This window comes from Ptychodera flava, chromosome 7 (assembly GCF_041260155.1).
Source record: "Ptychodera flava strain L36383 chromosome 7, AS_Pfla_20210202, whole genome shotgun sequence".
Classification (NCBI taxonomy): domain Eukaryota; kingdom Metazoa; phylum Hemichordata; class Enteropneusta; family Ptychoderidae; genus Ptychodera; species Ptychodera flava.
In genome coordinates, this window is record NC_091934.1 from 16,563,993 (window position 1) to 16,575,612 (window position 11,620).

The window sequence follows — 11,620 nt, forward strand, 5'->3', positions numbered from 1 at the left end:
CTCTTTTCTCGCTAAATTCATTGCACTTGAAAATCTCCGCTGATCCACTGTCACGGGCCGGTGGCCGCCAGTGTGTTGTGGTTGGTGTAAGCTTATGTTTGGGAGCGGCCGTCTCCCCCTTGAAATGTGCCCTACAATTATTGTTTTAACCAAAACTCGCGAAACAATTTGAAAAGTAAGGAATTGTCTTCGCTTTGAATACAGTTTGGGACATCATGTCTACCTAGGTCAACGGTGTTTTTTTTGCCTTCTTCTGGTAAGTTCTGGACATTTTGCTCAGACGATTTGCTATTGATGATGCATACTTTTAGAACTCTGATGAAAATTAGTGTTTGTTAATCAAATTACCCTTCTTAGATAGTGCGTAAATAAAATAAAATGATAACTATTTATGTATAAATTTTTGTTACAGTAGATAACTTGTTAGGCAAAGACTTACTTAGTGCAACTTCAATCATATATCAACAGCAATAAGGAATACATTAACAGGGCAGCATATTTATTTCATTTTAATGACGCAAACCCGTGACATGTCACCAACTCAATCTTCCTTTTTACCTAAATTAGTAAGAAAGTAAACCCATGATGGCCTTTGATGGAGATTCACAACTTTAAAGTTACAAAGCACCGTGCCTTAGGCTGTAAGGACGACAATTGCGCCGACACATTGACATAATACATTTGCAAGCCCGATGAGGCATTAACATTACGGTTATTTGCTGTGTTTGATGATCGTAAAAAAACAAAGCCTCAAGATCGTGTCGATTATAAGATTTTGCCGCTTATTTGCACTATGATCGTGCAAATAAGCGGAAATGCTTCTTATAGACACGATCATCGTGCAAAAAAGTAAGAAAAACTGCGTATCTGCACGATGATCGTGCAAATAAGCGGAAAATGCTTCTTATAGACACGATCATCGTGTCAATAAGTAAGAAAAACTGCGTATCTGCACGATCATAGTGCAAATAAGCGGAAAATGCTTCTTATAGACACGATCATCGTGTGGATTATCCGTTTGTTTTTCTTATCTACACGATGATCGTGCCGGTATGTGTTGTTCTTTATCAAAATGATGATCGTGTGTATAAGAAGAATTTCCCGTTTATTGGCACGATCATCGTGCAAATAAGCGGAAAATGCTTCTTATAGACATGATCATCGTGCAAATAAGTAAGAAAAACTGTGTATTTGCACGATCATCCTGCAAATAAGCGGAAAATGCTTCTTATAGACACGATCATCGTGCAAATAAGTAAGAAAAACTTCGTATCTGCACGATCATCATGCAAATAAGCGGAAAATGCTTCTTATAGACCACTATCATCGTGTGGATTATCCGTTTGTTTTTCGTATCTACACGATGATCAATATCATGTTGGCATGTGTTGTTCTTTATCAAAACGATGATCGTGTCTTTAAGAAGCATTTTCCGCTTATTTGCATAATGATCATGCAAATAAGCGAAAATGCGTCTTAGAGACACGATCATCGTGCAAATAAGTAAGAAAAACTGCGTATTTGCACGATCATCCTGCAAAGAAGCGGAAAATCTGTCTTATAGACACGATGATCGTGTCAATAAGTAAGAAAACTGTGTATTTGCACGATCATCGTACAAATAAGCGGAAAATGCGTCTTATAGACACGATCATCGTGTCAATAAGTAAAAAGAACACGCATATTGACACGACCATCGTGTGGATAGGTAAGAAAAAACACGTTATTCACAGGATCATTGTGTCGGTAAGCATTTTTTTTCTATACACACGATGATCGTGTCGATAGGCGCTACCGTCACATTGATACTTACCTCCCTGAACTAGTCTTATTGTAACGCACAGTGCCACTGTGGCTATGCATACATTCATGTACCAGCTATGTTGGAATTTCCACGAATACAGAACTGTACACATTGCTGGTACACTGCTGATTGGGAAGCAGATGGTCAAGCTGATTTTTTCAAACCCATGTTGCATGTACTATTTGCATAACGTTTGTACAGGACTATTGACACAAAAGGTACATGGATGTGAAATGCAGCTGTGTTATTTATTTTTCTGTCTGTGCTGTATTTAGCTGGTAGTCTATGTAGCTTCTCAGGGCTGGTACAGCTACATGCACATCCCAGAACCAGCCCTCAGAAGGTAACAGGATTGTAAGAGTTTTCCAGTGTAAGGTTACATGGAAGTCCTTGTACTGGAATCTGACAGACATCAGTTCCGGCATGTTTAAAGCTCCATTAGCTATAACTTTTGGCAGTTTCCTAGTAGTTTTCTTTTGTGTATACATTGCAGTTTCTTGTTCTACTTCTTCAAGCGTAATGAATGTCTAGCATTTAGCTCATCAACTCAGTTCATGTGTGAGTATTTAGCATTGTTATTGTTGAAAATTGGAATTTCAGTCTTGGATAGAATTCATTTGTCAACAATAACAATGGTTATTAAACATGTACAGAGTATGTTGTCAAGCAGAATGTTGGTATTCAAGATGCTGTTTAGTAGCTATCGAAACTGCGGTTTATACACACAACAGTAAAGCTGAACTAAATTGCTAAAATTTGCTGCTAATGTGCCTTAAACAGGAACTCACAGGACCGTGGGCGCACAATAGGAGGATTACTCATGAGGCAGCCATTTTCATACACTGGGCGGGAGTTTTTGAATTCTAATAGCATCGCCTTGACTGTATGATAAGTTTGAATAATCATGATGGGCACTTTTGTGAAATATGCAAAGAGGGGTCAAATGGTCTTACAGGGAACACATTTTGAAACATATGCATTCTTCAACAAAAACATGGATCATTTTTTCAGTTTATGTTTGACTCAAGTTTAGTCGCTATATGTTCACAGACATCAACACAAGATTCATCGACAATACACGTCTGAAGCATTGCAAATCACGGGATTCTGGGACAAAACTCGGCACTTCTGATCAATTGCGTAGCTTTTTTACATTTGCATAAATTTGCGATAATCCGGCTTTTTTAGGGGAAGTTCCTGATTAAGTAATTTGCACTGAATAAAACTTACAAATTTTTTGACAAGTAATACTTACGTCACAACTGTAACCATTTTCCAACTGCAGTTTTTCCGCCAAAGACACTCGTGAGAAAAAAGCTGTCAAAGTTTTGATGCCTGTTTAATAATAGGAAAAATAGCAAATTATGTTTATTCTAGTTTTGATACATCAGAGTGAAATTTAATATCGTAATATCGTAAACCAGGTACATGCAAGTGGCTCCCCTGATATGATTGATTATAACAATAATAAGTGTAAACGTTATGTTTGTTGTGTGAACATGACAAAGATATGTCACGGATATAGGTAACAACAGTTGAAATTTGAACAAAACAACATTTTGAACTACTCGATTATTTTCATGACCCGCTATCGTAAGATCAAAACCAGATCGAAAGTATCTGTAACTAAAACTACTCCACATTCCAACTTTGGACACCGTACATAAAGCATCTCGCCTGGTTGTGTCTGACATGGTTTATGAGTAACCACATGAAGGTTCCTTTCTGCCTTTGTTCCCTGCATTTTTCGGCTGCTGAAAGTCGGTAACAATGATCGATTGTATGGCACTTAAAATCACATCTTCACATAAATATTTCCATCTGACTGAAATATAAACCGGTTACCTGTGTCGCGAATAAGTGGAAGGGCCCAGTATTCTCGGAGATGATAGGCCTCTGTATCATCTTCAGCATCCTGAAAGACGGCTATGAATTCCAGACGCTTAAAGAAGCTAGTCTGACGACAGTCCTTCACGAAAGCTAAAACGTTATGAAATAGGTTGTCATCTTTGAGCCTCATATCTGGATTTGCCCGAAGGACATGATGATGCACTCACCCTAGTTTACACCATTCCATTTCGATTGAGAAACCAAGAGGTTTTCTATTTTTAGAAAGAAACTTTACAATAATCTTTTCACCGAACAGTTGATATATCAATACATAATTTTATTTACTGTGACTAATGTTAAACCTGTCAAAAATATCCGTAGCTGTTCTCCAACGAACCCGACCACTGATCCTGCTGTTTTTAATGGAAAACTAACAAGGGATCCTATTATGCCATGTATTGCGGCAGCACTTTTGGCTAGGGTTTTTAATCATTCACCAAACTGCCTGACGATTTCCTTTGCTGTTGTGTATACTTGGGTGGGTTATTATTATCATTTCCTGAGCCACCAGCTGAGTGGGGAGCCGCCTTTTAGTCACAGTCAGGGCAATTGTTGATATTGTCAATCCAATGGCAGTAAGTAGTGCAGCGATTGTCATACCATTCCGTTTCAATAAGTCTGTCAGCTTCAGCTTCAGTGATAATTCTAGATCGGAAATTACATCACGTAGAGATCTAGTCTGCACAGTCTTTCACGTGCCTCACTGATTAGATCGTGTAGCACTTGAATTCGATTATCAATTTTAGCTAGTCTTGTTCTGAGTTCAGCTAGTCTTTTTTTTCAAGATCTTTTCTTTCTTCGCGTTCAGTTACAGGAGTTTCCTTTAACTGAATTTTAACTTCTCTTTTCTCTAGCGGAATTTTATCTCCTACACTATAAAGCTCTGTAAGACTCTTATTCGCAATCCCAAAATCATCAACAAGAGCTCTGTAGTTTTTGTTTTCATTATTCCTATCATCGATTCTTTTTTCTATAGATTATATTTTTTGTTAATACAACTAGCATCATGTCGTAGGCGAGGCAGTTCATCTCTGAGTAGTCCTATGCCCCTGGATGTCAGCTCCCTCGACTTGCACTCTCTATCGTAACACATCTTCAGAAGGCAATGTAGAACTCACATAGTCGGGCTCTGCCACCCTTGAGACACCAGACTTAAAACTTCTCTTTTAAATTCTGAAGCTCCCTTACCTTTTATTGAGGGGGAGCTAAAAATCCCTTCCTCTCTCTTTTGACAGCCTGACGCCTTCATAATACAGCTTTCCCTTCTCCTTTATCTCAGCATTCAAAAACATTTTTATCGTTTTATTGGATCAGTAATATTATTCTCTTTTTAAAATCGTTCAGCCATTTGCTTTGTAAGTTCTACTCTCTGTTTAGTTAACCGACCAACCTGAGGGCTGTCGTGTGAGCTGTCGAGTAAATGACCATTAATTTAACTTCACACTACTAAATGCATTACAACACAGTCAGATATCTGTCCGGATCAGTATCTGCAGCAGTTTTCATCATATTTGACGCAGTTCGTAGTTATATGACTAATTATAAAACTTCATAAATGTGCAAATGAGCTATTTATTACTTGTCATGCCCAATGCTTCTTAGTACAATTAGATATATATCATATCAACACTTTTTGCATGTACAATCAATTCGGTCTAGGAATTTCAGAGGTATTTCACTAATTACGAAAGTTCAACAAAATTTTCTGAGACTGTCATCTGTGAAAGGTTTCATGAAATTTTGTGCAATACTTGTTGATATATGTCGACACTGTCAGTACTGTCTCCATAGGGAAACCATCATATGAAAAAAAATGATATTGCATAACTTCATTAATACGCAAGCTACACTAACCGAATGTTAAGGGCTAATTTGCAGCACTGAATAAGGTGTTATGTTGGGTAGCTCTATCTTACGAATATAATTAAAACAATACAAATAGACTCCCTAAGTTGCTGTGATGGTGACAATTGACCAATTTATTCAATGCTGCACATCAGCAATATGTTAAAGTGACAATTTTATTACAAAATTTGATTACAATATAATACCGACTTGATTGCGCCGATGAAATGAAAAAGAGATTCTTAAAAAGCGCTGTGACGTCACAGACGTGGATCCACGTGAAGGCCTCTCCCTTTTAAATATCAGCAGATATTAGGCAAATTCATGGAGAAACGGTGTCCTTGAACGGTATCCTTGAAAGTGAACGAAAGCGTGATGTCTGATGGCTTACAAACACACAATTGATGATGAAGGAAAAAGATTGAATTGAACTTGTTTTACCGCAGCAAGGGGTTGCTGCACCCAACACAGTGTATTTTGCTCAAAGATCACTTTTTTGCAAATATTTATTCAACTTCAATTAATTTGTTTACCCAAGATTAAAATATTGGTTAGGTTCACCTTTAAGCTTGTCAAGCAGTCAAGACTTGCGTGATAAAAAAGTGTTAATTTATGCAAATGTATGCAAATCACCCGATTTCCTGGCTTCTTTTTCCTCCCAATTTCAAAATTTCCAAAGAATTTAACTCCACTCTGGCTGGGTCAAATTTTCTGAAATTTTCACATTATGTTCTTTTAATGCTATATAACAATAAGACTATTTTGTTTGGCAATAAAAACCTTACATTTTGAATAAGAGGCATTTTAATTTTGCGTATCATTATTTTAATCAAGTTTTTAGAGTGTCAGTCTTTAAACCCCTACCATTTTATGAGGATAGATATTAAATGCCAAATAAAATAGTCTGTTTTTTCTACATATACTCTTCTTTCAAATGAAATATATTTCAGAAAATAGTGTCAAGTTTTTGAATTAAATTAATTTTTATCATTAATACCAAAATTGAGGTTTTTTACCCCAAATATACGCCCACTTCATCCTTTGAGTAAACTACTGCTACCATACTAAACTGTAGAGTCTGCTTTTTGAAAATATATAGTATGAGGGGGTTTTCTTGTCATCTTTGATGAAAAATATTGCTTTGAAAAAAAACTGTTTTGGCGACATGCAGCGCCACCTTAACTACCAAAATGCCAAGCTATCACAAGGCACCCGGAAGTAAACTATAGTAAGTTAAGATTGTTTAATCTATATATAGACCTGGATATGAGAATAAATACCCAAATGTCTCCTGCAAGTGAAAATTTCCCCGATGTATCCTGTAATCGCGAACACACATATATCTGATAAGGAAAATGCAAAGCCTTTATTTTAAAAATTAAGATTACAAGTAAATCATATCAACTTAATTTAATTGGACACATTTTAGGGAACAGAATTTTGGTGTCTCAATGCCAGACACTGACACTCCTGATACAGTGAGTTTCCTGTAACTGTCTTCACGTACCATGGCAATCACTTGTTTGCGTATTGGCAGATTTTGAACTGATAAGGAATTTTCACCTGCTTATCAATCTGTTTTAAAATTTGAGCGAATACAAATAGCATCGGTCAATGCCGTTCCCACTGTATGCAAGCGTAAAATGAAACACATGACAGACTTTATACCTGCAATATGCACGTTGTTTTTCAAACAAATGCCATAGCCGATTTAATTAAAACATGTAAGTACTGTAAATATCGCCGCTCGAGGATGGCTTATAGTTTACGGCACCCACTATCGAAGGTGTCTGATCATGTATTACAGACGCATTCTCTTTCGTTATGTGTACGTAGATATGAAATGCAGAAACGTGTCACATCAATGCCAACTATAGGATGCGTCTTACTCAGTCATACAAACGTGAATGAATGAATGAATGAATGAATGAATGAATGAATGAATGAATGAATGAATGATGATGAATGAATGAAATGAATGAATGAATGAATGAATGAATGAATAAAAACAAAAATTGCCGCACTGGCAGGGAACACTTCTACCTCACGGCGAGTCTCCACCTAAAGTGAGATTTGCTCTAACATGAGAAATTATGTAATTTCAAGTTATATCCGTCATAGTACGCACCATTCACAAAATTCACTCATTCATGATTCTGTAACTCTTGAATGAAAATTTAGTTACGAGAGTTACAAGTTATGTAATTTGAATAAAATTGTTTACCTTCTTTCAACGAAAAACTGCCAATTGTTCAATGGTGTTGTCGACAGCTGAAACAATACGCCCCTACTACATCAAGCAAACATGCTAAAGGCCTAACTTTGGAAGGCACGATATACGAGTTAGATTTATCGCTGAACATAACGGCTTCCAATTAATGTGAAGATTTGTTTATTCTTCATTGATTGGCTAGAAAGAGTCGTACGACACAGAAATTAGACCGTTCTCGCTAACGTCAGGATTTCTCATAACAATTAGTAAAACTGTGTCAAGGTACGTATGGCATTTTTGTCGTAGGCACAGCGATAATTTTGAAATGGTTTATTATCTGATTGACACAATTTTCTCGGACATTAAATTTTGCTTTAATGTCATTGGGTATTTTCGATAACCTGTCAATCATTCGACGCCCACAGTGGCCAGTACCATCTTTAACGTTGAATTTAATAAATGTTGCGCTTTGGGCAGCTCATTACTGACTCCCAGCTCTGACCGGTGGTGTCTTTAAAGTGGTCAGGAAGATTTACCAAGAGCTTGGCTTATGTACGTTTCAAGATTCAACCTACCAAGCAGCATTTCCTAATGGCCTCGAAGAGTAAGACCTATGTGATTATGCTAGTAGGAAGAACTGGCAGTGGAAAAAATTGCAACTGGTAACTCAATTCTTGGCGAAGACAAATTTACATCTCAACGTGATGTGCAATCTGTCACAAAAAAGACAGAATGGGGTAGATCAACGCGGAAAACGAGTACACTCGTTGTAATCGACACCCCCGGGCTTTTTGACACAGATGGCCAGTCACCATGTGAGAAATACATTTTGAATGAGATAGGCAAATCCGTCGATGTGGCGACGGCGTTTAGCGGTGGCATTGATGCTTTCATTATAGTCCTGAATGTCGATGAACGCCTGACGGAAGAGGGTCTCCTGAGCCTAAAGTTTTTGCGTGGGTTGTTCGGCGAAGACATGATGAAGTACTCCATAGTACTATTCACAGGAAGAGATCAGCTTGAAGAAGAAAACGTTACCCTGGATGAATTTCTGGAGACGACCCCAACATCTCTTCGTAATATTATCAAAGACTGTTCTGATAGAGTAATAGCTTTCAACAACAAAAACATGGGCGACGAAAAGCAGGTTGCAGATCTGATAGATATGGTCAAACAAATCAAACGAATGAATGGATCCGTTCCGTACACCAATGAATTAACATCCAAGGTAAAACCAATTGTTAGTGATGATAAGACATCGTACAAGAGAGATGCAAATGATGGTGCTGTCGCCTCAAATAGTCAAACATATGTGATTGCGCTGGTAGGAAGAACTGGAAGTGGAAAAAGTGCAACTGGCAACACAATTCTTGACACAGACAAATTTAAATCTCAACGTACTATGCAATCTGTTACAAAAGAGACAGAGTGGGGCAGGTCAACTCGGAAAATCGGGTGAATTCGTTGTAATCGACACCCCCGGGCTTTTCGACACAGATGGTCAGTCAAGTGAGAAATATATTTTGAATGAGATAGGCAAATCCGTCGGTATAGCGATGACGCATAGCGATGGCATTGATGCTTTCATTATCGTCCTGAATGCCGATGAACGCCTGACGGAAGAGAGCATCCAGAGCCTAAAGTTTTTGCGTGGGCTGTTCGGCGAAGAAATGATGAAGTACTCCATAGTACTATTCACGAGAAGAGATCAGCTTGAATATGATGAAATTACCCTGGATGAATTTCTGGAGACGGCCCCAACATTTCTTCTCGATGTTATTAGAGACTGTTCTGGTAGAGTAATAGCTTTCGACAACCGAAACAAAAGCGACGAAAAGCAGATTGCAGATCTAATAGATATGGTCACACAAATCAAAGAAATGAATAGATACGTTCGGTACACCAATGAATTAACATCCAAGGTGAAACTAATCGTTGATGATGATAAGAAATCGTACAAGCAAGATGCGAATGATAGAGCTGTTGCTGATCAACAATCGGACAGGTTGACGAATGACGAATCTAATGTATTGCGCAAAATTAAATCTACGATCGGTGGCCTTGTAAGGAGCTTCTTGAGTTTATTTAAGAAAGATCAGAATTAGGATTACAAGGACTGAATTACAAAAGGACCAATATTAATACTGGTATATTTTAAGAAATTCTAAGCTTTGAAACTTTTCTCTGCTCTGAGGCCCTCATATTTTAATTTCTTGCACGAGACTGTCATATCTCATATTTCAAATATATAAATATAAACAATAAAGACATTTCAAGATTGTTTTTAATATCCTGCAACTCTTATATTGACATTTTATACAAGACCCCCTTCCGTGTACTAATCTGTCTACAGGGAGGTCAAATGTGGTATCTGCTTAATACAGTGCCTCAACAAAAAATGTCCATATAGTTACATTGATCTACAGTTTTGTACTATCACATCAAGTCAAAATTTCGGTTTTATACTTCTTGAAAGACTGTTCAAAAATTCCTTGGCAACAACCCAGACAACCCAGACAAAAAGTTTTCGTTCATTGACAGCGCTGTCTACTTAAACTTTAACAATTTTCAAATATCGTTGAGCTAAAAACAAAAACGTTCACATTTTCTGAGCATTAACAACCAAATTTAATTCTTACTCTTGGTCGAGTGGTGCTTTTGACACTGCAACTTATTATACTAACGATTGCATGTGCAAACAGTGTTTTCTAGCATTTCAACCGAAGATTGTCTATTTGTTTCGAATGACATAATGCTAAATGGTTATTGTTAACTTGTTTTGTCAATGCAGTGTAATTTCTAGAATAAATAACTTGAATTATTAACACGAGAAACTGTTATTTCAAGTCAAGTTACAGGCTGCTGTGCTTGACAGTTTTTCCAAAGATTTTCCGATTGACATTTCGATGACCTTCCTTATGACCTTAGAACGCCCGACGCATTCTGTTGACAATTATTCATCGTCATCGCAATTTTTAGTAAGGCCGATACAACTTCTGTTCAATTCTAAAGGGCGTGCAAAACGATGAATGCAGAAGCTCACAATTGCAACTTATTTGTGACAGCCAATTTGGCGACTATTGCAAGAATTGAAATTGACCACATTGATCGTACTTGAAAGTAATCGACTCTACAAACGTGCAAATCATGCAGCTTACAACTCACAGTATAGTATAAAAAGTGACAGTGGGAATCAACAGTAACGCGACAAATCAGGGATTATGGCTAGGCAAAAAGGACATTGATACAAACGGATTATAAGATCTTTGAGAGCGATGTCGAGATACAGTATACAAGATAGTTGAACACTTTGAAAATTTATCTATGTACTAGATGCTTAAACAATAATGAACCAATTTGATCGGATTAGAATGTAATATTCAACGAGATTAAGTTTCTCTACCGACACGGTCATCTTTAATAAAGGCGCAAATTTTTGAAAATAACATAGTTCATGAGCAGCTATCGGTGTCACACCCCACAATTGGCTGCACTCTTGCATGCCTATCCTGCCAGTCACGGTTGCCTAAGACAATACAAAGGTGTAGTCTGTGTACATGTACGTTGGGAAAGTAGCATCATCGTTGCTAAAAACTGAAACCCTCGACAAATGTGCAAACTTAATTACTTAATTCCGTTTAAATATACAGCTGAAAGTGTAATATGAATGAACGAACAACTGACCTGCGATCAAACACCGGGCAATCTGAGAGCAACCTTACGGCTTGAGACCATCTGATGAGTGAAACAGCGCCACCGGTGGTAAAAGTTTAAAATTTATCACTTCTTGTTATATCTGATAATTAGTAAATCAACATCTTGTGCTTTATCTTTGATGAAAATGTACCTTTAATGGATCAGACGAAAGT

General features: G+C 37.4%; 2 protein-coding genes across 2 annotated transcripts; both read left to right on the forward strand.

The window, feature by feature from the left end:
- Positions 1-6,990: 6,990 nt before the first annotated feature.
- On the forward strand, positions 6,991-9,210 carry LOC139136334 (uncharacterized). The gene is made up of 2 exons (XM_070704058.1): positions 6,991-7,017; positions 8,383-9,210. Exons 1-2 carry the CDS (start codon positions 6,991-6,993, stop codon positions 9,208-9,210), a joined length of 855 nt encoding a protein of 284 aa, XP_070560159.1.
- Positions 9,211-9,307: 97 nt separating this feature from the next.
- Positions 9,308-9,856, forward strand: LOC139136335 (uncharacterized). Its single transcript, XM_070704059.1, has one exon. It carries the CDS (start codon positions 9,308-9,310, stop codon positions 9,854-9,856), a length of 549 nt encoding a protein of 182 aa, XP_070560160.1.
- The last annotated feature ends 1,764 nt before the right edge of the window (positions 9,857-11,620 follow it).

Coding starts and splice junctions, on each gene's coding strand:
- LOC139136335 (XM_070704059.1), top strand. CDS start 9,308: ATGACGCATAGCGATGGCATTGATGCTTTCATTATCGTCCTGAATGCC.
- LOC139136334 (XM_070704058.1), top strand. CDS start 6,991: ATGCCAGACACTGACACTCCTGATACA. Junction 7,018..8,382: donor ACACTGACACTCCTGATACA/GTGAGTTTCCTG, acceptor TTATGCTAGTAG/GAAGAACTGGCAGTGGAAAA.